This window comes from Oncorhynchus mykiss, chromosome 5 (assembly GCF_057628025.1).
Source record: "Oncorhynchus mykiss isolate SJ-2025 chromosome 5, ASM5762802v1, whole genome shotgun sequence".
Taxonomy (NCBI): Eukaryota; Metazoa; Chordata; class Actinopteri; order Salmoniformes; family Salmonidae; genus Oncorhynchus; species Oncorhynchus mykiss.
The window spans coordinates 45,956,229-45,983,706 of NC_143026.1; the positions used below are offsets into that span (position 1 = coordinate 45,956,229).

At 44.3% G+C, this 27,478-nt stretch overlaps 2 protein-coding genes across 6 annotated transcripts in view; both read left to right on the top strand.

Moving 5' to 3' along the window:
* The window catches only part of LOC110523938 (SH2 domain-containing protein 3C), an 84,312-nt gene extending 74,543 nt beyond the window's left edge, over positions 1-9,769 (top strand). For all 5 annotated transcript variants that reach the window (XM_090235018.1, XM_036977673.2, XM_036977672.2 and 2 more), the window contains 4 exons: positions 729-900; positions 995-1,106; positions 1,346-1,564; positions 6,544-9,769. In XM_090235018.1, the coding sequence (XP_090091144.1) occupies positions 729-900; positions 995-1,106; positions 1,346-1,564; positions 6,544-6,719 (679 nt within the window). In that variant the 3' untranslated portion in view covers positions 6,720-9,769. The remainder of the gene's footprint in view (positions 1-728; positions 901-994; positions 1,107-1,345; positions 1,565-6,543) is intronic.
* A 2,139-nt stretch (positions 9,770-11,908) lies between these two features.
* Positions 11,909-27,214, top strand: urm1 (ubiquitin related modifier 1). Its single transcript, XM_021603098.3, has 5 exons — positions 11,909-12,450; positions 17,889-17,959; positions 24,748-24,829; positions 25,868-25,916; positions 26,342-27,214. Exons 1-5 carry the CDS (start codon positions 12,416-12,418, stop codon positions 26,408-26,410), a joined length of 306 nt encoding a protein of 101 aa, XP_021458773.1. The 5' UTR covers positions 11,909-12,415; the 3' UTR covers positions 26,411-27,214.
* Positions 27,215-27,478: the final 264 nt, after the last annotated feature.

Consider the following 27,478-nt stretch of genomic DNA (forward strand, 5'->3'; position numbering starts at 1 on the left):
GCTGAGTCTGAGGTTGAACTCGGATGTGACATGAAGTTATGGTTGAGGCTAGGGTAGGGATAGGGTTGTGGTTGAGGCTAGGGTTGAACTGGGATGTAGACATAAAGTTAGGGTTGTGGTTGAGGCTAGGGTTGAACTGGGATGTAGACATGAAGCTAGGGTTGTGGTTGAACTGGGATGTAGACATGAAGACGGGGTTGTGGTTGAGGCTAGGGTTGAACTGGCATGTAGACATGAAGTTAGGGTTGTGGTTGAGGCTCGGGTTGAACTTGGATGTGGACATGAAGCTAGGTTTAGGGTTATGGTTGATGCTAGGGTTGACCTTGGATGTGGACAGGAAGTTAGGGTTGGGGATGTGGTTGAGGCTAGATTGGAACTGGGGTGTGGACATGAAGCTCTGTTTAGGGTTGTGGTTGAGGCTAGGGTTGAACTTGGATGTGGACATGAAGCTGGGTTCGAGTTAGCTGAGACTGGACCTGATGGAGAGGTTAGGGTTCAGCTCAATGCTGGACATAAAACAGCCAGAGAGTACACGCTGGGAAATTGAAATGTCCCTCCCGTCATATTCCCGTACACCCCAGACGACCTCTTTCTTTGTCGCAATTAGCCTTGGGATGAGTGAACTCTCGTCATGGTAAGTCAATTGGGCTCCTCAACCGTGACTGTATCCTCATCTACTCTATCTACTCATCTCTTGCTTCCTTCATCTCCCATCCCGCCCTTCCCAGGTTCTACACCATGTCTATAATGATGGCTGTGGACCTGCTGGGGTGTACAGGCAGTACAGAGGAGAGGGCTGCTCTGCTCCATAAGACCATACAGCTGGCTGCTGAACTCAAGAGCAACCTTGGGAACATGTTCGGCTTTGCTGCTGTGATGAGAGCACTGGAGCTGCCACAGGTATATGGACATAAAGTATGCACACACACACACACACACACATCATAATTATATTTTAATTGACATTACTCATGCTGTTCTACCTCTCCGTCAGATTTCTCGTTTGGAGCAGACGTGGATGACGTTGCGTCAGAGACACACAGAGGGAGCCATCCTCTATGAGAAGAAGCTCAAGCCCTTCATGAAGAACATGAACGATGGCAAAGGTATGAAGCTGGAGGCTCAGATAGCACTTTTCTACAAGGCACTCTGTCACAGGAGAGCACAGCGCACAAAGCATGATGTATATCTCATGGTGAAGAAATGAAAAGATGAATCACTATTGAAAAGTCTCAAGATAGATGAGTCTGAGTGTCTCTCTACCTGTCTACTAGATGTTATATAGTATTTCAGTGACCAGTGTTTCTAACTCTCTGTATCTGTGTGTCCTCGGTGTGTATTTAAGAGAGCAGTGTGCTGTCCAACACGTCCTTCCCTCACGTGGTTCCTCTGCTGTCTCTGTTGGAGAAGGGTGTGGCCGTGGGGGAGGGGCCAGGGGCAGGGATAGAACCCTGGGAGAACGTGGAGGCGGGTGTTGATGTGGTGATGTCACACCTGGAGGCGGCCCGGACCATCGCTCACCACGGGGTGCTGTACCGCACCAATGCTGAAACCAAACTACAAGGTAAGGTGTGTGTGTGTGAGAGAGAGAGAGAGAGAGAGAGAGAGAGAGAGAGAGAGAGAGAGAGAGAGAGAGAGAGAGAGAGAGAGAGAGAGAGAGAGAGAGAGAGAGAGAGAGAGAGAGAGAGAGAGAGAGAGAGAGAGAGAGAGAGAGAGAGAGAGAGAGAGAGAGAGAGAGAGAGAGAGAGAGAGAGAGAGAGAGAGAGAGAGAGAGAGAGAGAGAGAGAGAGAGAGAGAGAGAGAGAGAGAGAGAGAGAGAGAGAGAGAGAGAGAGAGAGAGAGAGAGAGAGAGTGAGTGAGTGAGTGAGTGAGTGAGTGAGTGAGTGAGTGAGTGAGTGAGTGAGTGAGTTGCACACACGAGGCCAGTTTACCGTACCCAGATCACTGTCAGAAACGAAGAGAATCTCATTCACAGAGTTGAGAGTCATTCAGGACAGGTGGGGCTCTTGAGTTCTTGCCTGTTATTTATTTCTTTATTTAACTAAGTCAGATCAAATTCTTATTTTACAATGACGGCCTACCCCAGCCAAACCCTCCCTTAACCCGGGCGACGCTGGGAGAATTGTGCACTGCCCTATGGGACTCCCGATCATGGCCAGTTGTGATACAGCCCAGGATTGAACCAGGGTCCGTAGTGACACCTCTAGCAGTGAGATGCAGTGCCATATGCAGGGAGCCTGTTTTGCATGTTATTTTGCCATTAATACGTGTCACATACCAGTTTGCAAACAATGTAAAAAAAAAAAAAAAAATGCGGAAAAAAACTGCTTAGAAATGTTCTCTTTTTTGCTTTCTTGAGTACGGCAGCTCCAAAAGGCAGATGTTTCAGCCTAGCTCAGTTTTTAAAATGTGTTTTTATTTAACCTTTATTTAACTAGGCAAGTCAGTTAAGAACAAATTCTTATTTGCAATGACGGCCTAGGAACAGTGGGTTAACTGCCTTGTTCAGGGGCAGAACGACATATTTTTACCTTGTCAGCTCAGGGATTCAATCTAGCAACCTTTCTGTTACTGGCCCAACGCTCTAACCACGAGGCTACCTGCCGCCCCAAGTGCTTTCTGTGGTGGAGGGGCAGCCAGTGGAAAATACAGAGCGTAGGGGTTGGTATTCTTCTCTAGTTGCGCCTTGATTGGCTCAGTGTTCTGTCACTCATGGGGACACTACGTCGCTGCAAAATCTGACAGCTTGAAAGTTCAAGCCCTTTTGGGTGCTGCCATTGAATTACATTCGATGTGCCCATCCAAGAAAGCTCAAGGTCATTGGCCACAGATAAAATGACATCAAATCACGTTATAAACTAAAAATAAACGTCTCTTTTTCAGGACCCTGTCTTTCAAAGATAATTTGTAAAAATCCAGATAACTTTTCATTGTAAAGGGTTTAAATACTGTTTCCCATGCTTGTTCAATGAACCATAAACAATTCATCAACATACACCAGTGGAACAGTGGAACAGTCGTTAAGACACTAACAGATTACAGACGGTAGGCAATTAATGTCACAGTTCTGAAATCGTAGGACACTAAAGAGGCCTTTCTACGGACTCTGAAAAACACCAAAAGAAAGATGCCCAGGGTCCCAGCTCATCTGTGAGCTGCAAGGAGGCATGAGGCATCATGCTGCAAGGAGGCATGAGGACTGCAGATGTGGCCAGGGAAATACATTGCAATGTCTGTACTGTGAGACACCTAAGACAGTGTTACATGGAGACAGGATGGACAACTGATCGTCCTCGCAGTGGCAGACCACGTGTAACAACACCTGCACAGGATCGGTACATCCGAACATCACATTTGCGGGACAGGTAACAGATGGCAACAGCAACTGCCCGAGTTACACCAGGAATGCACAATCCCTCAATCAGTGCTCAGACTGTCCGCAATAGGCTGAGAGAGGCTGGACTGAGGGCTTGTAGGCCTGTTGTAAGGCAGGTCCTCACCAGACATCACCGGCAACAACGTCGCCTACGGGCACAAACCCACCGTTGCTGGACCAGACAGGACTGGCAAAAAGTGCTCTTCACTGATGAGTCGCGGTTTTGTCTCACCAGGGGTGATGGTCGGATTTGCGTTTATCGTCGAAGGAATGAGCGTTACACCGAGGCCTGTACTCTGGAGCGGGATCGATTTGGAGGTGGAGGGTACGTCATGGTCTGGGGCAGTGTGTCACAGCATCATCGGACTGAGCTTGTTGTTATTGTAGGCATCTCAACGCTGTGCATTACAGGGCTGACATCCTACTCCCTCATGTGGTACTCTTCCTGCAGGCTCATCCTGACATGACCCTCCAGCAAGACAATGCCACCAGCCATACTACTCGTTCTGTGTGTGATTTCCTGCAAAACAGGAATGTCCGTGTTCTGCTATGGCCAGCGAAGAGCCCGGATCTCAATCCCATTGAGCACGTCTGGGACCTGTTGGATCAGAAGGTGAGGGCTAGGGCCAATCCCCCCAGAAATGTCCGGGAACTTGCAGGTGCCTTGGTGGAAGAGCAGGGTAACATCTCACAGCAAGAACTGGTAAATCTGGTGCAGTCCATGAGGAGGAGATGCACTGCAGTGCTTAATGCAGCTGGTGGCCACACCAGATACTGACTGTTACTTTTGATTTTGACCCCCCTCTTTGTTAAGGGACACATTATTCCATTTCTGTTAGTCACATGTCTGTGGAACTTGTTCGGTTTATGTCTCAGTTGTTGAATCTTGTTATGTTCATACAAAAGTTTGCTGAAAATAAACACAGTTGACAGTGCGAGGACGTTTGTTTTTTTGCTGAGTTTATCTACCATAGCTTTGATTAGACTGATCATGTCAACATCATACATTCAAAATCTTAGCTGGCAAGCTAGACAAGCAGTCATCATTATGAATCACGTTGACAATCTCCTGGCAAATCCTTTTCAATTCTTGTCATATGAAGAGAAATTATAGATAAAACGTATCGGTGCTCATCGGCCATTGGACATAAACATTACACAACAAGTTGGAAATCTCAAATTCAACAATGAGTGGTTGGGAAAGAATCAGTAGCTAACTGCAAGTGCTGCAAAGCAATCACTATTTTGCTTCCCCTGCCTGCTATTCGGTGGAGAGGGTTTGTAGTCTAGGTTTAAGAGTCTCTTTTCCAAGCTTAAAAGGATAAACATTCACGCCCAACACCATGGGCCAGAAAAGGTTGAATACATTGGCCATGCTGTCAATCCATCATGACTTCTGCTATGTTCAAAATAACTGGAACTCGGAACCCGGAAATCTCAGACTTCAGTGAGTTCAAGACAACTGGGAACTCAGGGGGAAAATTTTTTTAAATTAGCTCCGACTGGGAAAATACAATTTGAAGTGTCATCCAACTCTGAATTCCAAGTCGGGAACTCTGGCCTCTTTCTAGAGCTCTGACCTGAAGATCACTGAAGTCATGACTCAACCATGTTTTTCCGAGTTCCCAGTTGTATTGAAAGCACCATAAATCCAGAGAATCCAGACTTTGATGACAAAGTTTCATGACCACATTTCCCCACAAGAAGGACCGCTGCGCCACTTTCCTGTTCAAGTGAGCACAGCACAACTGTGAGTCCAATAATGTCTTGTATGCTGCTGCATAATTGATGTAATATGCCAGGGAGATACAGTATGTATACTGTAGCTAAGAAAATAATACTAAGTATGTTTGTAGTAAGTTGTTAGTAGCCCATGTGCCTCACCTTAATAATTTGGTCCCTTTCCCCCTCATAATTTAGCCTACTGTTCTGACTTGGTAGTGCACATGTAGCCTATAATCTGTTTTAGAGAAATGTAATCATTGAATAACGTAAGCGCTTTCATTGTCTGCTTAAATGCCCCCTTTATTTATCCTACGGTTCTGACTTGGTGTACAGGGAGAATACTGTAAGAACGGCCCATGCTCTGAATCGCTGTCGCTGTACATTTCAAAAGTGCTGAACAAGTAGTTATATTGACTACGTCCGTCTTAGCTCGCTCATTAATGTCTTAATCGAAATCACGGATTGCCTCTCATCTGGTCATCGTCCCCTTATGCCGTAGTTTGTACATCTCAATTGTCAGTAGAAACCACATTTGTTTAAGCAAGTCAGCCATATCAGCTATGTTTTTTTTAAAGGCAGTAAATGAGGCTGAATGAACGGTTTCGCTGCCAGACAATAGCCAGGTCTAGCGGGGATAAGGATTCACTCCATGGTTGCTGATAAGAAAGCTCTGCTGTTGGGACAGCTTTATGTAGGCCCTGGCCCTAACAGTGGGCACCGTTTGTCACCATTATCGTGCAATTCATGTATTGTTTAGTGTCGTGTTGTGTAGTGGCTTTGCTGGCATGCATCCAATTTTTTGTTGTTGTTGAGTTTGCCCAACCAAGACTTACATGCTAAAATCACCACTGCTCATTCGTCAGTCGAGAATCACAGACTCAATCTCCGTCGGGTGTGTTTTTTAGCCTCGTGATGGGATTAGGCTTAATCCAGGTCCAGGAGACCGTCCATAGAGTATATAATAGTATTATAGAGTAGTGTGTGGTGTCGGCTTTATTGACATTACTATGGACTAACCACTAAGGCCTTGTCTGAGTAGTGTCTGGTGTGCATTGATTTATTTGACAGAGTAATAACTGTAGTTATTGCGTTACATGTTAAATTGTTATGTTGCTCCCTGATGCTGAGGCATCGTAATATCTGACGGTGTGGGTGTGTTCGATATGATGTGTTATGCTTCATTGTCATTGATCTGAAATAACGATTGAGGTGTTGCGTTGTGTACATCTGTGGTAGGGTGATGGTTACAGTGTGTTTACATTGGCCGTGTGTTCTTATTGATTCCAGTCCCTGGTGATGACTGGTGTTTTGAGCAGGATGTCAATCACTACCTTAACTAGCCTGTTTTCCACTTTCTTCTCTTTTATCTTCTCTCTTATGTTCTGTCCTCTCTCTTTCTTTCTTTCTCTCTTTCTTTCTCTCTTTCTTCCCCCCTCCACCAGGCTTCCAGGAGAGTCAGGAAGTTCTGGAGATCTTCCGGACAGAGTTCCAGATGAGGTTGCTATGGGGAAGCAGGGGTTCGGAGGGCAGCCAATCGGAACGCTATGAGAAGTTCAACAAAGTCCTGACCGCTCTGTCTCACAAGCTGGAGCCTCCTGTACGCCACAGCGAACTATAGCACCCATCTCACTGAACACCCCTATACAAAGCACTGCGCTCACAGTGGTACGACCCGCTTCCCCATACTGCAAGGCACCTTGATGTGGATGTCCAAAGTGAATAAGTGGGGAGGAGGCCGACTAAACCGAGACAAAAGAGTGTACTTAGAGAAGACAGGAGGCGAGAAGGAGCATCTCACTGTATATCCCCCCCCAAAAAAAGGCACAAAGGGCTTTTTTCAGAGCTCTTCAATAGGCTGTAATATTTCCCTCCCTAAATGCTGAAAGACAGAGTGGGTCGAGGAGGAGTGGGAAATTGGGTATTCTTCTACCCATCAGCAAGCTACAAAGAACTACAGATATGGTGTGCGCTGAGGGTCAAACAGTGCATGAGAAGTTGGATCTAGCTGATCTCTGGTAGATCACATGAAGCTCTGATCTGTCTTCAACACCTTCATTATTACCTTTACTATTACGTCTGTACTTACTGGCTCATTGTCGCACACTGTTCTGTCAGAGAGTAATAGTAAACACAGTGTGTGTGTGTGTGTTCTGTCTGACTTGAAGAGAGAGTCCTATTTAACACAATGTGTGTGTACTTCAGGACACCAGTACCCCAGAGATACATCGGCATCTATCTCTATGACTTCTGACCTGTCTCATCGGACCTCAGCTTCTGACTGAGAGGTTGTGTGTTCTAGAATCTCTTCTTCTTGTATAGACTCTCTGTGTGGCTGCCATTCCTTCATCACATAGTCCATCAGGTCCCCTGTTGTTGACACACGCAGTGTGCTCATACAGACAGACACTTATTCGCCCCCACAACACACAATAATGTATGTTGCCAAGTCATATCAGCTGTTGGAGGCATACTAAGCAATTCTCTCTGTGGGTTTTGTTTGTGTGCTGTTCAGAAGCAGTTCTCTTATTGAGGCTCTTCTGAGAAGCATCCCCTCTCCTTATCTCTGGCATGTCATCCATTTTTCATATGACTCTGATTTTGTTTGAGTACCGTTTGGTATCCTTTATTTTAATAGGAGCTATTTTGGGAAGCTCTCCCTCTCCCTCTCCCTCTCCTTATCTCTGGCATGCCATTAATGTTTCATAATGACTCCTGTCCCATTGACATCATATGAGCATGTTTGCCTTGTCCTCACTTGTCACAAACACACCATTAGAAATATCCTTAAAGCACTCTGACCTGTTTGAGTGAATTAATGTGCTTTTTTACATGTAAAAACACTGACTACTCTTTTCTTCAACTTTATTTAGATAACGTTTTTCTGTGTGGTTTTATTGCTGACCGGCAGATTTTGTTGACATGTTTGAAGACTTTGTTGACATGGTAACATAACATGTTTGAGCCTCTGCTGTTGCCGTATAGGATTCAGGTTTTAACCAGTGTGAATGAATGTGCTTTAGTCTGAAAGTGACCAGAATGTTCTCAGGGCAGAATGGAGGCCCCCTCAGATCTAGCCTGGTCCCAGACCTGTTTGTGCTGTCTTCTTGCCAACTTCTCTGGTCATTGTCAGCCAAAGAAACTAAACGAGATTGCAAAACAACAGAAATAGATGTGGGATCAGGCTACCTCAAACCCCCTCAGTGACTGTATGATGTGTTTTGCTTTGTATGTATGATAACGTGTGTTTGATATGATATGGACAGAGTGTTGAAAAGGACATTTAGATTTTAAAACCATCAAAAGCGTTTTTGATTTCACATATTTACTGTAGGATCGTGCGATTTTCACTCACTCAAATTCATAAAATGTTCTCTTTTAAATTGTATTGTTGCTGAAATGCTTTAGTAAAATGCAACATCAAGATGAGGGCTTAAAGGAATCTGTCAACGTCCTTGGAACTAAATACAGTGTGACCTTTGACCTTTTGATCACATAATACCTGGCAACCTTTCCTCTGCCGACTCCTAAGCAGTGTTGTGTTGAAACACAAAAGCACTATGAATGAAGATGACGATTTATTTTCGATCTGTTTGTTGAAGTGTCAGTGTCTGCTGATTGCTTTCCAATCCATGATGTATTTAGGCCTGAGATAGAGAGCTGACTCTCAGATCTATGCAATCACTTTTAAATCAATTAAGAGTCCCATAGAAAACAAGCAGAGTAGACACTGCTGCCCCTGAGGATGTGAGTCGTGTCCTGCTGGGAACAATCCACTTGAACGCCCCTCTAACTGGTATGTACTACTGGAAACTCGTCTATCGTCCCTGAGCTACAACTTCTCCCACATGCTGACCACTGACGTCACCTACTAAGAAAATGACCTTGATAACAGCATTTGAGAGTTCAATGCAACAACAAAACAATTTATAAAAAGCAATCAATTAATATGGGTTTTGAATACTATAATTGGTTTACAAGCATGATAGCTGTACTTTTAGTTTATGGTTGAGCAGCTTGTTGGCCATTAGCCAATCAGCATTCCTCAATGAGTTCAAAGCATGTGAATGCATCCAACTGGTATTTATCACTTTACAACTGGTAATGACCAGCTTCCTACTTGGTTATGAATGCAGCATAAGTGCCAGCCAGCCAGAAAGTGCATCGCAGGTCGTATTCATAAGGCACCAAACAAAGGAAAACATAGTGAAACATGGAGGGATTATGAATTTTGTTTTATGTTGCAAAATGTTTTGCTACAGTGTGCCCTAATGAACACGACCCCAATCAGCCAGTGAGAATAAAGGGGAGAGCCAAAGTCCAATTGCCTATCTTGTCCAGTAGAGGGCACTATAGTTCAGTCAGCAAAAAAAATAAAAATAGAAGACACCTTGATTTGAATCTTTTTTTGAGTGTTTTTGTGATTTATTAATAAAGCCTACTGGTTTAGGAACGATTTGATGATGTACTGTATGTAATTATGTTTGTCTCACCTTATGTTGTACAGATTACATGTGTGCTTTTTTTCCTGTTGTAAATAATCATTCTGAAATGATGAACCTATAAAGAAAAATGACAAAAAACTCCCATGTTTGTGACCCCATGTTTTTTTATGTACTGTACATAATGGTTCACTTGTTTTTCAAATAAAATAAAGCTCGAGTCAATGACGCTTGTATGACTTGATTCTATTTACTCATTGCATGTGTTCATGGTACTAACCGCTAGATGGCAGCACTGCCTCACTAACGCTGATGCAGAGTGAAAGTCGTCAGCATCCCTGAATTGATCCTTGTCTTCTTACTTGTGGACACAGTGTTTCAGCTAGCTTCATGGGTACAGACATCAGTGCAGTTAAGGTGTTGCATACTAGTGTGATACTTAGAACTACTTGACATCAAAGAGGATGTGAGGATTTTCCATTTTAAAATGTCTGTCGAACTGTAAGATGTCTGGCTATGCTGTTGTGTGTGTGTGTGTGTGTGCGTGCGCTCGCCTGTGTTTCAGCTACGGCGCATGTGCACTGCAGCTGAGGGCAGGGCACGAGTATTAGATAACAGGGGTGCGTCAGGGTCACGTGACTATGGTCAGGGCGGGTGGGGACAAGATGGTGGAGATGGGGATGAACAGAACAGGCAGAGCAGTGTGTGTGCGTGCGTGCGTTAGAGTGAGGTGGTGGTAGAGATGGGGTGGGGGGGGGGATGTATAGCACACAGATGTTCGGAGTCAGACTCAGACCATGCAGCTGTGGGCCAGTGCCAGTCAGAGAAGGGGCGCGCTGAGCTGCACTCTCTGGCACAATGACGCAGCCATTCCCTCCGCCCTGGTTAGGACGAGACGGGAGAGACAGGGGCACTGCCGCCGATGTCCCCCGTGCAGCCCTCTCTGTCTCTCCCCCCTCCCCCACGCCAAGAAGACAATGCGGTCAGGCTGTCTCTCATACGTCAGTGTGAGCCTGTGCGAGTCACAGGCTTGGGAGGCAGAGAAACAATCTCAAGCATAAGTTTTATTCTGGTGAAACTATTAAAAAAGGCCACGAGGAAATGCCAGCTAGCAAGTGTTTTACTTGTGAGGCAAGGAGTTTATATATTTTCATATTAGTTATATAACCTACGCAGCAGTAACTATGGGGGGTGTAAATGACAATAGGCCACACAGAGTGCATTCTCTCTGCTATCCCCTGCCTCCAAGATCCATGATCCATGTAACATGTTAATTCTTCTATTTCTTTATGTGATCACAAACAGACCATGGCTCCTTTTGCCCCAAACCCATCCAAACCTCACCAATTCACTACTAATCTAATCCTCTCTGCCTCTTTTCACTGCAAATCCATTGTGTTCTCCATTGTCAGCTATCCATGTGTGACATAGCTGCACGTCCATGGGAGTATATCACAGAATGTATCACAACTGATTTATCACATAGCAGCATCAATTGTGTTGTGTCTATGCGGGTTCAATGCGCCACCATCAAACGCATCTGATCAAATGTGTTGATGAGATACGTGAAGTTGGCTTGAGATACGTGAGCGCGTGTTTGCAATGTTATGGTAAACCAGGAACCATATTCATAAAGTGTATCAGAGGAGGAGTGCTGATCTTGGATCAGGTTACAACGTCCATGTAATCTTATTCATTGTAATCTAAAAGGCCAAACTGATCCTAGATTAGCTTTATGAATACGGGCCTAGGTTATGTTCTGGTCTGGGATCAGTGCCAGTGTGTTATGACGGGATGGTGGTAACAGCTGAGGAAGAACTCAAGCAAGCCTAGCAAATGTGAAGTGACATCACACTGATGGGTTAATACTAATATGGTAATACTTAGCTATCTAAATCTATGGGGACTCCTTGTAGCCGCCCCTCCTGTCACAGGCACGCCACATGCGACACACATGGCCTGAACCACTGCTCTCCAGTAGAAAATGACTGTGTCACTCTATAATATTGTTAAAACTAGTCTGCAAATATGTAATTAGTTTGGTCTGGCCCTGTAAACCAAGTGTTACATGAGGTGTTCACAATTTTCGGATTGGAAGCATTGAGTTGTGAGGAGAGCCGGGACAGTTCCACCGGCTACAAAAACCCAATTTAAATCTTGCCTGTATATAATTATAGGTCCCTAAAAGGATCGCGCTTGTTTAGCCCTAGAGGATGTCTTGTTCACTCCCCTGGACATCAGTCAGTCTGTGATCTCCTTTTCTCTGGACATCAGTCAGTCTGCAGTCTACGTTTCCCCCGTTTTCTGAACGCCCCCCCCCCCCCAGCATCCTCACTCATCCACCCAGCCTCTACTCCTGGATTTTCTCATTACCACATGAATGGTGACTGGAAAGGGCCACCACAGCCTTGGACGCTAACAGAAGGCAGGAGATTTGCAATTCAATCTCCCCCACCCATATCGGGACAGGGCTGTCACCAATGACAGAGAGGACAGGGGGGTGGGGGGGGTTGCGCCTTTGACATGGCACACACACACACCTACTACTACTTCAACCACCCATATTTCTCAAAACATAACGTATGAGTTTTCTCATTTTGTTGCACGTGGTGTAGTTATGAGACAGTTAGTCAGATATTGTTACCTCCATTCAACTAGTAGGCTATTAGAAATATCCCTAAACAAAAAGGCAAAGAAAAAAAAAGCTTATTTCAGACTTACATCTTAATTTTCAACAGACAATGCTGGGATAGGCAACAATAAATGTAACACTAGAAGTGTAGTATTTGGGATTGAAAGCATTTTTTCAAAGAGGAGAAGGTCATTGGACAGCGTCACTTCCAGCGCTGGTGTGTAAACTTCCGGCGACAACAATATGGCGGCGCCCATAGCGATACACCTGGAGTTTGGGTTGGTATAAAATACGTTTTTTTGTTAGTTTGACGCAACCTTCGAACATTTTCAAACACATTTAACAAGACGTCGTCTGTTCCCAGTCGTCGTATTACTTTCAAAAGGCAGGAAATACATTGTTGCTTTTAACTATCGCAAATGTGTCGCTAGCGCTACAGTGCATAAGAGAACGACTCGTGCAGTCGCAAACTAACGTTAACGCTAAACCAATGCATGACTATAGTTTAATTAACAAACTAATGCTAGTTATCTAGCTAGCTAGGTTGCTGCGTTTAGGAATAGATTATCGCGAATTACTAGCTTTGTTCTGGTTCATCTCGCGACGACAATAAATAGTTGCCTCTGCTTTTTTTATCTTTAAAAAAAAAAGTTTTACAATTAATGTACTTTCACAACTCACCAAGTAAAGATGTTGCTAGAGTGCAGGGTGTAAACATTTTTTAAATAGTGTAGGGTGTATGTCAAGAGATTAGCTCCGGTACTCGCATACTGCTGCAAGCGCGTGGACCAGAGTCTAGCCTAGTCTGTCCGTGACTAAGGTCTCAAAAATCGATCATTTCGTATTTTTGAGAAATTACACCCTGAGCAGACAAACAAGTTATCTAACACTCTAGCAACTGTGCAGTAATACGAAGGAAAATGAAAGAAGCATTTCTGGACAGGTACCTCAAGGTTGCTGTCACAAGCTAGTGCACGACTCAACTGAGGGCATCACTTCTCTGACTCTGTTATGCAGCAGCAATTGTCACATGTAATTACAGTGTTGCATTCTGTAAAAGAATACTGCTTCACAGTGTGTGAAACACTGCACTAAGAAAATGCATACAGGACGTCTGTGATTGTAGCCTAAAGGCATTTATTCTGTCTTGACTGGGCTGCCATGAGATGACAGCATTTGTCTTGTCATATAGGGAGAGGAATTAATGCTTTAAGCTGTTGTAGGAGATGAGAGAAGTAGTGTTTGAGACTGAGAGTACTGGTTGACCCCAGTGAGTGAGTGTTCCAGTAGGCATACAGGAACTTTGCTCAATCGTATATAGGATAAATGCAGTTTTCTGTCATAGACTATATAGGATCGGGATGAATGCTTTAAAATGTTGTAGTAGATGAGCAAACATAGTGTTTCTTTGAAACTCGTTGACCTCAGAGAGTGAGTGATTCATTACTAGGCGTGCTCCTCTCGCTCGATCTCCCTTTGCATAGATATACTGGGCTCTAGGCCAGCTCCGCACCAGAGCATCTGAATGACAACTCTGCATTCTCCAGGCGATGTGAGCTCTCTTTATAATGGCCCGGCCTGCACCTGCAGCAGCCAAACACACACACAGTTTATCTTTGCTTCTGTCGCTCTCTGATCTGTCCCCTTTCTATCTCTTGTGCTCACCCTATCTTTGCACTTGACTTGCTCTCTTTCTATCTCTTGCGCGCTCATATGTTTACATTGTTTATTTCACTTGCTCTGGCATTTTGCATATTAACCGTTAACATTAAACACACACAAAAGTTTCAAAAGAGAAAGACTTTTGAAATGTCATTAACGCTCCTCTCTCTTTCATGCAGGGAGAGAGGCGACTAATGTTTGTCTCGTGCTGGCAGGCTAGTCACTGCTGGTCTGTTTACTAGGATGTGTTCACTATCTGCTTACTACGTGGGTTGACGGTAGAGCTGGGCGATATATCAAATAAACGTTGTTTCTGTCGCAAGGCAATGTGGCACCATGTACCATTGTCAGCATTTTAGCCACCGACTGCTATGTGTTCGCTATCTAGTCTGTGTTTTATCAATGTGCAATGAACATAGACACACGCATGCACATAAGGAATTAGCAACTCGTTCTCCACTTGATTTCAACGTCTTAACAAAGTGGACAGGCTAGCATGCTGCTCAAACAGTTGGAGACGGACAGGTGGGTGTGTTCATAGCAGATCAACTGTTATCCCTTGTCAGCTATGAAATAGATCAAAGTTGGCTAAACTTGAAATCTAAATATTAGCTGGCTATGCACTAGCACGTGGGCTTGTTCTTGAGATGTTGTTTATGAGACCTGTGTTCATTTTCTATAATGCCCACTAAAAGAAGTAGGTCATTATTGGTGGCGATCTGCATGGTTCTGGATACATTTGTAACAAAAAGCATTTTCATGAACAGACTTGAAAGCCAGATCAGTCATTATTGCAAAAAAGAAAAAACAGGTTAAACTATTTTGATTAAATAATTAGTGGTTTTAGAATGGTTTTATTTAGCTTAGGTATAATTTTCCAAGTTTTGAATTCATTAGATTTTTGCTGACTGTTTAAATGCAGTGTATTTAGCTTTAATTGTGCAACTAAGCTTTTATTTATAAATATATATATATATATATAGGGCCAAAAGTATGTGGACACCCTTTCAAATTAGTGAATTTGGCTATTTCAGCCACACGCGTTGCTGACATTAAAATGGCCTGTACTGAATGGCTCGGTGACTTTCAACTTGACACCGTCATTGGATGCCACCTTTCCAACAAGTCAGTTCGTCAAATTTCTGCCCTGCTAGAGCTTCCCTGGTCAACTGTAAGTGCTGTAATGGTGAAGTGGAAACGTTTAGGAGCAACAACTGCTCAGCTGCGAAGTGGTAGGCCAAACAAGCTCACAGAACGGGACCACCGAGTTCTGAAGCGCGTAGCGTGTAAACATATTCTGTCCTCGGTTGCATCACTCACTACCAAGTTCCAAACTGCCTCTGGAATCAACGTCAGCACAATAACTGTTCGCCAGGAGCTTCATGAAATGGGTTTCCATGGCCGAGCAGCCGCACACAAGCCTAAGATCACCATGCAAAATGCCAAGGGTTGGCTGGAGTGGTGTCAAGCTCGCCGCCATTGGACTCTGGAACAGTGGAAACGCGTTCTCTGGAGTGATGCTTCGCCATCTCACACTACCTGCTCGAATGCATAGTATCAACTGTAAGATTTGGTGGAGGAGGAATAATGGTCTGGGGCTGTTTTTCATGGTTCGGGCTACACCCCTTAGTTCCAGTGAAGGGAAATCTTAATGCTACAGCATACAATGACATTCTAGACAGTTCTGTGCTGCCAACTTTGTGGCAACAAAGCCCTTTCCTGTTTCAGCATGACAATGCTCCCGTGCACAAAGCTAGGTCCGTACAGAAATGGTTTGTTGAGATCGGTGTGTAAGAACTTGACTGGCCTGCACAGAGCCCTGACCTCAACTCCATCTAACATCTTTCAAGTTAATTAGAATGCAGACTTCGGGCCAGGTCTAATCGCCCAACATCAGTGCCTGACCTCCCTAATGCTCTTGTGGCTGAATGGAAGCAAGTCCCCGTATCAATGTTCCACATCTAGTGGAAAGCTTTCCCAGAAGAGTGGAGGCTGTTATTGCACCAAAGGGAGGAACAACTGCATATTAATGCCCATGATTTTGGAATGAGATGTTCGACGAGCAGGTGTCCACATACCTTTGGTCATATAGTGTATATTGTGAATAAGTTTTTAAAAAATCGAGATATGAGGGGAGGTTACCAAGAACCCGATGGTCACTCTGACAGAGCTTCATAGTTCCTCTGTGGAGATGGAAGAACCTTTCAGAAGGACAACCATCTCTGCAGCACTCCACCAATTAGGCCTTTATGGTAGAGTGGCCAGACAGAAGCCACTCCTCAATAAAAAGCACATGACAGCCCACTTGGAGTTTGCCAAAAGGCACCTAAAAGACTGAGACCATGAGAAACAAGATTCTCTGGTCTGATGAAACCAATATTGAATTATTTGGCTTGAATGCCAAACGTCTCGTCTGGAGGAAACCTGGCACCATCCTTACGGTGAAGCATGGTGTTGGCAGCATCATGCTGGGGGGATGTTTTTCAGCTATAAGGACAGGGAGACTAGTCAGGAAATCCTTGTGAAACCCAGCTCCAGAGCACTCAGGACCTCAGACAGGGGTGAAGGTTCACCTTCCAACAGGACAACGACCCTAAGCACAAAGCTTCTCTGCTGCCTGTGCCTGGAACGAATTGCAAAGATCGCTGAAGTTGGAGACTTTTATCTCCCTCAACTTCAAACATCTGCTATCTGAGCAGCTAACCGATCGCTGCAGCTGTACATAGTCTATCGGTAAATAGCCCACCCATTTTTACCTACCTCATCCCCATACTGTTCTTATTTATTTACTTTTCTGCTCTTTTGCACACCAATATCTCTACCTGTACATGACCATCTGATCATTTATCACTCCAGTGTTAATCTGCAAAATTGTAATTATTCACCTACCTCCTCATGCCTTTTGCACACAATGTATATAGACTCTCTTTTTTTCTACTGTGTTATTGACTTGTTAATTGTTTACTCCATGTGTAACTCTGTTCACACTGCTATGCTTTATCTTGGCCAGGTCGCAGTTGCAAATGAGAACTTGTTCTCAACTAGCCTACCTGGTTAAATAAAGGTGAAATAAAAAAAATTAAAAAAATAAAAAGCCAAGACAACGCTTCGGGGCAAGTCTCTGAATGTCCTTGAGTGGCCCAGCCAGAGCCCAGACTTGAACCCGATCAAACATCTCTGGAGAGACCTGAAAATAGCTGTGCAGTGATGCTCTCCATCCAACCATCCAAACTCCCCAAATACTGGTGTGCCAAGCTTATAGCGACATACCCAAGAATACTGGAGGTTGTAATCGCTGCCAAAGGTGCTTCTACAAAGTACTGAGTAAAGGGTCTGAATACTTAAGTAAATGTGATAGTTCATTTTAATTTTTTATTAGCAAAAAATGTTACAACTGTTTTTGCTTTGTCATTATGGGGTATTGTGTGTAGATTGATTGAGGATTATTATTATTATTATTTTAAATAAGGCTGTAACGTAACAAAATGTGGGAAAAGTCAAGGGATCTGAATATTTTCCGAATGCGCTGTTTATAGCCTAGTCCCTCGCAAATAGATGGTCTCCTTATTGTCCCCATTCTTGGGTGGTGGCATTCAGTCGCCTCTCGGATGTCTGTCTCTGTCCTTATTGAGGGAGGCCAGTGGGACCTGTCATAACGGTCTGAAGGGGAGGCTCACAGCCGTGATATGATAAGCGTCCACTCGTGCTTTATTGAATTATCTCTGCTGGCGTCCGATGCCACACACTCGTTCACTGCAGGGGAGCCCCATCTCCCTATTCTTCAGTGTCTCACCTCTCTCCCCATCTCTATTCTTCCCTTTTTTCTTTACCATATCTTCTCCTATTCTTCAGTGTGTCTAGTCTCCACAGCCTGTTCTCCTTTCCTCGGGGATTAACTCGCCACCATGCCCTCTAATTCCAGATTATGTAAATCTAATACCACCCTGGCTGCACTTTTTATTTTACCAATTCAATATGACACTGCAAAGTTACTCTACCAACCTATGTGATAACTATGGAACAGATATGTAATTAAATGCCCTTTACTTCCTAGGGGAGGGGCGGAGCTACTGTTTGGCAGCGTGAAGGAGCATCATGTGACCCTGCCCAACCAATCAGAACCCTGTGAGTACAAATTGTTTAGCAACATTTTTGTTGATCAATTGTCAATGAATATTTACTTTCATTTACTATATATATTTTTTAAGAGACATTACTTCAAGCCAAGGATAGGCCCTGATTATGCAGTACAGACTGATTCTGCACAGTTCTGTTTTAAAACAGACCTCTAACTGAATTCAGTTTAAATTCAGCGACTGAAGGATGATGGAGGTGTGGTATTTCTGCCTCCTCTGATTGCCTCCCCTCCCCCTCTTAATTGATCCTGAGAAAATAGCCTTTCTCTTTCATGTGACTAAACAAAACTCAACTGTCACGTGCATAGATGACTTCATTAGTTCAATATATCTCCTTCCTTTCTCCTCTAACGCCGACTAAAAGGGAGGAGGGGGTTGTGCGTTAGCCGCTCTTATGGCCCCTACTCAGCGGGGGCTAATATGCAGACACAAAACCCCAGTACAAATCCTACTAAATCATGCTGCTCTATCTTTCTGCTCTCTCTCTTTCTCCTGCATCCATCTCTTTCTCCCACCACTGGTGTCCTTGCGTCTGCCCTCTCCCTTCTCTCCCCCTCCCTCCATCACTCTCTCTCTGACCTCTCTCAGCCCGTGTTCACATGGTGCCTGGACAGCTGTTGAGCTGGCCATGCTAGCCAGTGGCCTGCCTGCCTGTCTGGTTGCCTTGGCCCCTCAGTTCGGCCAACCCCCCCCTTCTCCATTGAAAATCGGGTATAAAATAGTCCACTCACCCCCCCTCATCTCCCCTCTCTCATTCCAGTCTTTCCTCAGTAACCATGGTGTTGGAGCGCCCTCCTTCCTTCCCTCTCCAGCACCACCAACATCTGTGAGCCACCCCGGGCCTCGACCCATTATTCTCCTAACTGTTCCATTATTAGACCTCATTCACTTGTAAATGCAGCCAGTGATACTGTTGATGGGTCTTCCATCCACAACGCAGAGTCAGGGAGGAAAGGAGAGTTAGGGGTGGCTGTGGAGGAGAAGAAGAAGAAGGAAGGGGGCCCAGGAAGGGGTGTTTGGGTATTTGGGGACAATTGTGACAAAGCCTCCAATTTCTTTTTGTGTAAAATCATTTTGGGGGGTTGGCGGGATGGACGAGTGGCCCTGTTTCCTCTCTCTATCCACCTGTTCCTGTGCTCTCCTGGTGGAAATAAGGAAGTGAAAGTAGGTAGAATGGAGGAAAAGGTCTCCTAAAACTGCAGAGCTCATCCCCAGAGGAGGAGGCCTACTGCAGTGGAACTGCAGCTCAACACACTCAACTGGTTTTACTCCTTTCGTTCATAGTACAGCACCTCAGTCATCTCCTGTGATTTTACTCCTTTCATTCATAGTACAGCACCTCAGTCATCTCCTGTGATTTACTCCTTTCATTCATAGTACAGCACCTCAGAGCCATCCCCTGTGATTTACTCCTTTCATTCATAGTACAGCACCTCAGAGCCATCTCCGGTGATTTACTCCTTTCATTCATAGTACAGCACCTCAGAGCCATCTCCGGTGATTTACTCCTTTCATTCATAGTACAGCACCTCAGTCATCTCCTGTAATTTACTCCTTTCATTCATAGTACAGCACCTCAGGCATCTCCTGTGATTTACTCCTTTCATTCATAGTACAGCACCTCAGAGCCATCCCCTGTGATTTACTCCTTTCATTCATAGTACAGCACCTCAGAGCCATCCCCTGTGATTTACCCCTTTCATTCATAGTACAGCACCTCAGAGCCATCCCCTGTAATTTACTCCTTTCATTCATAGTACAGCACCTCAGAGCCATCCCCTGTGATTTACTCCTTTCATTCATAGTACAGCACCTCAGAGCCATCCCCTGTGATTTACTCCTTTCATTCATAGTACAGCACCTCAGAGCCATCCCCTGTGATTTACTCCTTTCATTCATAGTACAGCACCTCAGAGCCATCCCCTGTAATTTACTCCTTTCATTCATAGTACAGCACCTCAGAGCCATCCCCTGTGATTTACTCCTTTCATCATAGTACAGCACCTCAGAGTCATCTCGGGTCTAGATCTAGATGAATCAGTGACATTGAAATCATTCTATTCGTAAACAGAACCAAAGTAGGAGGGACGGTGGACATTTTTTTTATAGTGGAGGCCAAAGGCACATCTTTTTTGTGTCCTGTTTTGTCATATCCTTTTTAGCACACTACCGTTCAAAAGTTTGTGGTCACTTAGAAATGTCCTTGTTTTTTGAAAGAAAAGCAATTGTTTTGTCCATTTAAAATAACATCAAATTGATCAAATATACAGTGTAGACATTGTTAATGTTGTAAATGACTATTGTAGCTGGAAACAGCAGATTTTTTTAATGGAATATCTACATAGGCGTACAGAGGCCCATTATCAGCCACCATCACTCCTGTGTTCCAATGGCACGTTATGTTAGCTAATCCAAGTTTATAATTTTAAAAGGCAAATTTATCATTAGAAAACCCTTTTGCAGTTATGTTAGCACAGCTGAAAACTGTTTTGCTGATTAAAGAAGCAATAAAACTGGCTTTCTTTAGACTAGTTGAGTATCTGGAGCATCAGCATTTGTGGGTTCGATTACAGGCTCAAAATGGCCAGAAACAACAAACGTTCTTATGAAACTCGTCAGTCTGTTCTTTTTCTGAGAAATGAAGGCTATTCCATGCGAGAAATTGCCAAGAAACTGAAGATCTCGTACAATGCTGTGTACTACTCCCTTCACAGAACAGCGCAAACTGGCTCAAACCAGAATAGAAAGGAAAGAGGAGTGGGAGGCCCCAGTGCACAACTGAGCAAGAGGACAAGTACATTAGTGTCTAGTTTGAGAAACAGACGCCTCACAAGTCCTCAACTGAGCTTCATTAAATAGTACCCGCAAACACCAGTCTCAACTTCAACAGTGAAGAAGCGACTCCGGGATGCTGGCCTTCTAGGCAGAGTTGCAAAGAAAAAGCCATATCTCAGACTGGCCAATAAAAATAAAAGATTAAGATGGGCAAAATAACACAGACACTGGACAGAGGAAGATTGGAAAAAAGTGTTATGGACAGACAAATCTAAGTTTGAGGTGTTCGGATCATGAAGAACATTTGTGAGACGCAGAAAAGATGATGGGAGGAGTGCTTGACGCCATCTGTCAAGCATAGTGGAGTTAATGTGATGGTCTGGGGGTGCTTTGGTGGTGGTAAAGTGGGATATTTGTACAGGGTAAAAGGGATCTTGAAGAAGGAAGGCTATCACTCCATTTTGCAACGCCATGCCATACCCTGTGGACGGCGCTTAATTGGAGCCAATTTCCTCCTACAACAGGACAATGACCCAAAGCACAGCTCCAAACTATGCAATAGCTATTTAGGGAAGAAGCAGTTGAGCTGGTATTATTTTGTCTATAATGGAGTGGCCAGCACAGTCACCGGATCTCAATCCTATTGAGCTGTAGTGGGAGCAGCTTGACCGTAAGAAGTGCCCATCAAGCCAATCCAATTTATGGGAAGGTGCTTCAGGAAGCATGGAGTGAAATCTCTTCAGATTATCTCAACAAATTGACAACTAGAATGCCAAAGGTCTGCAAGGCTGTAATTGCCGCAAATGGAGGATTGTCAACGTCTTGACTATATTTCCTATTCATTTTGCAACTCATTTCATGTATGTTTTAATGGAGAACAAGGCCATTTCTAAGTGACCCCAAACTTTTGAGCGGTAGTGTAGGTGTGTGGTGTGCTTCAGAACGTATTGTTGTTTTTTTCTTCGTTTGTTTGTTTGTCGATATGTGTGTCTGTCAATGACTGTGTGTGAGTGACCGTGTTGAAGTGTGTGAATGTCCACTCCCTTGCTAGACCCCATAGTAGAACTGTGAGGGATTGATAGGAGTCGTTTGGGTTGTTCTGACCTCCTACAAACAAAGATTTGGTCTCCGTGGCAGTGTAGTTTCCAGGACAACCTTAACACAAAAGTTGGCCAGAGCAGAGAATGCGAGCCTAGGATGACCTTGTTGATCTGCTGTCCGCTGGACGTGTGTGTGTGTGTGTGTGTGTGTGTGTGTGTGTGTGTGTGTGTGTGTGTGTGTGTGTGTGTGTGTGAGTGAGTGAGTGTGAGAGAGATAATCCCTTTCTGAATCCTCAATATTTCTCTTTAACCCCTGTGAGTGATTGATGACCCTGGCTCTGAATTCCCCCCTGCCTAAGACCCCCCCCCCCCCACACACACACACACACACACACACATCCCAGAAAATGTCCCACACACATCCCAGCAAGATGGATGATTTATTTCCTCCCACCCACAGATAACCACCATATCAATAGTAGTGCAACGCACGGAGAGAACGAGGGGAATTAAGAGGAAAGAAAAAGAGAGGGAATGCTTTGAGCCTGCCGTTCAGACGCCCTCTCCCCTCCGACCCAGACAGCGCTATCCCATAATGCACCTGCATGGAGCCTGTGACGCACATTCCTCATTTTCCTCCTCCTCTCCATTGTTGTCCTCCATCATCCTCGGCCCGCCCCACCTGCGCTCTCCTACCCCTACAGCCTATGGGTGGGCTGAAACACAAACAGGGTCGTATTCACTAGGCACGAAACGACAGAAAACTGGCTGAATCGGGGAGGGACTACCTGAACTCGTCCAATAAGAAACTCTTGTTTTCTGTTGCATATCCTAATGAGTACTACCCAGGACAACGAAAGCAGACCAGAGTCCAGGAGAACCTTCATCTCTGCCCCCTCAGCCACCCTGACCTCTGTCTCTCTGAAGGAAAATCGACAGTCAGGGCGGGAAGGGGGGGGGGGTTGCGATAGACTTCAGCGGCTTTTGCGAGAGAGTAGAGAGTATCTTGCTCCCACAAAGGCGAAATTATGAGAGTGGAGTGATTGGCTTCTTTTTTTAGAACTGTGCTGAGGTACAAGTCAATATTCATTGCCTTTGCTCTGCATCACTCTTCTTTATAGGTGCTGGTGAGAGGGAAGTGGGAGCGGGGGAAGAGGAGGGAGAGAGAGAGAGAGCGGGGGTTCTAGGCAGGGGGGGAGGAAGGAAGGTAGGCCAATCATTACACTTGTGAAGAGGTCTGACAGCCATCCAATTAACCTGATACTGCCCCCCCCCCCCCCCCCCCCCACGCCTCAGAGGTGCCATATAAAGCCCCACCAAACACCTACAGTACCCCCAGGTACTAGGACTGTTTTGTAACGAGCAGAGAGACTCTATGTCTTAGACGGACTGGGTTCCACGACTCCCATGCATGGTTTCCGCTTTATCGATGTCCGCAGAGTCACTGGTGTAGAGTAAGAGGGGTGTTAGCTCTGTGAAGAGCTTTCTCTCTGTCTCTGTCTGATGGGAAAGGGGTTGGCTGTCTGTGGACTGGCCCCTATGCTTCTTTTACACGTCCTTTCTGTGACATGCCCTGTTCAGAGGTTATGGATCTGAAATAGCACATCAGTGGGGATGGCAATAATGAAATGATTCTACGCTTTAGTGAGCATCGAGCACAGCCTCGTCACATTTCATCAAAAGTCCTGCCTCGGATATTATTTCCGACCGCAGCGTAGACTTTGCTATTTTATACATCCTTTCGCTTCTTTCTCCCCTTCTCTCTTTCCCTCCCTCCCTCTCACATCCATATCAGCACTGAGCGAACTGGTTGGATCCGGTGAGAGAGGCTGATGATGCTGTGTTAGGGATGGGGAGGCTGGTGTGTGTGTGTGTTTCTGTGATATGGGGACACTGCAGTCCCAGTCCTGCTCTCGTATGCCATCGCGAGGCCTTGTCCTTCTGTACATCTGCAGACGGCCATGATCTTATAAGAGCACATCGTTTTTCTTATAAGGAACCACACATTGCATTCACACGCACATTGACGGACAGTAATGAACGCTTAGGTTACAGTATATGGAATCGTATCGAATGGCGGCGAGAGGATATTCTAATTGTCTGTAGTGTGTGTGTGTGTGTGTGTGTGTGTGTGTGTGTGTGTGTGTGTGTGTGTGTGTTGCTCTCGTAACCCGATGGTTTGGTATATGTTGTTCTCTGTAGCCTGACAGTTCAAGTAGCTCAAGCCATTGTTAATGCGAGGTCGTTTTCCCAAACAACAACCGATTGCTCCAGAGGTCAGACTCATGGAAAATGTTTAAATATCACTGACGTTCAAGTTCTTTAAAAAAAGACACGGATGTGTTTTATTTTCAAATGCATATAGACACAATCATTTGAATTCCTTATTTTGGGCTTTGCATTTTCTGTCAATCAATTCCTAATCTCTGTTTAGGAGCGGTTTCCTGGACAGAGATAAAGCTATTATTTCTCTCTTTTTCAAAAGGCAGAAAACAATTTCAATCAACAGAAAATATTTATTTCGTTATTAATCCAGGAATAGGCTATATCTGAATCTGGGAAACCGGACCTTTCGGGTTTACGAGGACAGCACTGCATGCATACCATGCACACCTCCACTTAGGAAGTGGAGGATTGCATATGTCAGGATGTTATCCATTTAAAAGCTCCTTTTCTATTTGAACCTCTTTGTTTACCAAGAGACCCTAATATAAAACCTAATGTCCCAGAGGTGAATGAGGGCGATGGCCGGCTTCGAGACGTCTGTCTCGCCATCCCCCTCAGCATCTCACACACACACACACACACACACACACACCGTGATCTCTGGTGATCCCTGGTCCCTCTGTCGCGTCACATCGACCGGCTGGGACTTGGGGGCTGGACCATGCACCTTGAACTCTGACCCCTGTCTCTGCTTCTGTCTGTGTACCTGTGTGTGTGTGTGTGTGTGTGTGTGTAGGGGACATGAAGCAGCTGCTGGTATGGATCAGAGGGAACATGCTGAAGGAACGGCCAGAGCTCTTTGTCCAGGGAGATACTGTGTGAGTATTATACACACACACACGCACACCGCAATACATTTTTTTTAGTGATCGACTGTTTATTCTTTTTGGGGTGAAACAGTTACAAAAGGAGCGATGCAGACATGTTTATATTTGCCAAAATGTGTCCGAAAGGCACAGCCATCATTAAAAGAGGTGGATACTACCGGACAGACAGGAGTTGTGGTTTGTGGATGCCCTGTCCTCCTCACCCATTATAGACTTTTATTGTTCCTTTTTTATAGGGGTCTATTTATAGGGGTAACTAGCTAATGAAGGGAGGACATGTGAGAGAGGGAGGAAATCTGTGCTACTACCTATAGATCTGTCTACTCTTAATCATTGTAAGGTCACATTGTATTCCAAACGGGGATTCTTTTCTTTTAACCTGAAAAACTGACATTTTTAACAGCTGCACCACATTAGTGGAGTCTGTTTTTAATGCTTTAATTTTTGAAAAACATTCTAGTGATTTAGCAGACGCTTTTATCTAGAGCGACTTCCAGTAGTGAGTGCATAGATTTTCATACTGGTCCCCCGTGGGAATCGAACCCACAACCCTACCAACGGAGTCACCCGGGACTATGTTTTTTAAGGTGTACTGGCCATGTCAGGGGAGGTTATGTATTTTATGCAGTATGGAAAGGGGAAGTGCGTTTTGAAGGTAAAGCAGCCTATCAGAGCATTGCGTGTAGCCCTCTGACTCTGTGACGTCGAGAGCTCACCGACCGCGGTGGGGATGGAGGCAACTTCATACGTACAGCAAGAGAGGAAAAATAAACTACCTGCAGTTGTGCCGCATGTCGCTACGTCTTCAGCTAGCATAGTCAGATTTAAGCGGGCTACCGCAGTCTACAACACATGATCTCACACACCCGATCCGCGTCCTCCTGTGATGTGTAAAACACATGCATGTGATTTTTTTTATATCATTTTTCTTCCTTGTGTAGAATTATCTTCAGACTAGATTGCCTTACTTGTGTGTCTGAGGTATTCTGAGGTGTTCAATGCAATGTCTTTTCCCCTTGATTTTAATAGGAGGCCTGGGATCTTGGTACTTATCAATGATGCCGACTGGGAATTGATGGTGGGTGTTCTAACAGAGTGTGTATTGGGTGTAAAAGACTAAACACAAAAAGCTCACGCACATTGTTCATTTGCACGGTATATGCTACAGCGTATCTCTAAAAACTATACCGGTCTTTTGAGACTAAATGCATTTAAAAATATATATATATAGTTATGAGCACACTTTTGATACCATTTCTGTTTAGTTTTTTTAACAGGAGCAAATCCACACTCCCTTTTGTCTATTTCCTCCATGTCTTTTCTATTTACCTGTTATAGCATACGTGTGAATGTCTGACTGTTTGTGTGTGTCTCTCTCTTTCCTTATTTAAACATACGTATATATTAAATATCCCTAGCATGCATGTGTGTCTCTCACACACACACACACACACACACACACCTTTTATATAAATTCAATGAATGAAATCTCTCTCTCTGAAGGGTGAGTTGGAGTACGAGCTACAGGACAAGGACAACGTAGTATTCATCTCTACTCTCCACGGAGGTTAGAAAATACTGGGTGTAGATGTCTACAGGCAGCCTCCACACACAATTCCCCTCACTTTCTCCTACTCCTATTGTTCCACCACAAAACAAAACTCGCTGGACTCTTAGACCTCTCCGGTCCAACCAACCAACCACTGAAAGAACACTGGGATGCTATGATTTATGTTTTCCCAAGCCTGTATTATCTAGGATCATTTTTTTATTTTATTTTTTTAGATCATAATTATTACAATTATAAGGACAGGGTGGGCCTGATCCTAGATCAGCACTCCGACTTGTTTTTTTGTTTTTTTAAATATGGGTGCTGGTCCTCCAGAATGATTTTTTTTTGTTTGTTGTGGAGTGAGGAGAAGATTTTGTCTACGGAGAGGGACTCTATGGTGATGGCGTGAGTCTTTTCAGGGCCACAGTCATTAATATTCTGCTACAGTTCTGTCTCCATTCAAATAGATTCAGAAGAGACAGTAGGACTTGAGCTGATACTTTTTTGCCTTGAACTCTGCATGTGATTGGTCAAGAATCATAATAATTTACCAGATTTTAAACTTTTTTTTAATTCACTGACAAATTGCTGCTTCAATCCTGCAATGTATGTTTTGAGACAAAATGGGTATTGAGACAATTAATCTGTCATAAAAATATGCATTTGGCTTGCTGCAATGTAACCATAAACAAATGTATTTAATTGGCTTAGATGAATAAAAGGATTGCATACTTTAACTCATTTATTACCTATCAAGTCTAACTTTCCCTTTCAACGACATCTTTCTGTTTGCTGCAGTACAGAATAAAATAAGTTGAATGATACGGTCACAGTTTACTATGCCTCGCTCTACATGTCTAAGCATACACAACCTGTTTACATCGTTGCTTATGTTGTCTATCCTTACCTATTCCCCTATAGTTACACGCATTTGAATGATTTGTTTGACAATGTTATTATTATGTTTTATTATAACGGTCCATATAGGCCAATAATAAGCATTTGAAAGTGTTATATCGTGATTTAAAACTGATCGATGTAAATGAGGTATCGGATTTGGAGTTATAGGCTGATTACAGACGGGATTT

Bases quoted from the DNA above. Each gene is read 5' to 3' on its own strand.
- urm1 (XM_021603098.3), top strand. From the start codon at position 12,416: ATGGCGGCGCCCATAGCGATACACCTGGAGTTTGG. The intron at 17,960-24,747 runs GTGAGTACAAAT...GTGTGTGTGTAG, and splicing joins GCCCAACCAATCAGAACCCT to GGGACATGAAGCAGCTGCTG. The intron at 25,917-26,341 runs GTGGGTGTTCTA...CTCTCTCTGAAG, and splicing joins ATGCCGACTGGGAATTGATG to GGTGAGTTGGAGTACGAGCT.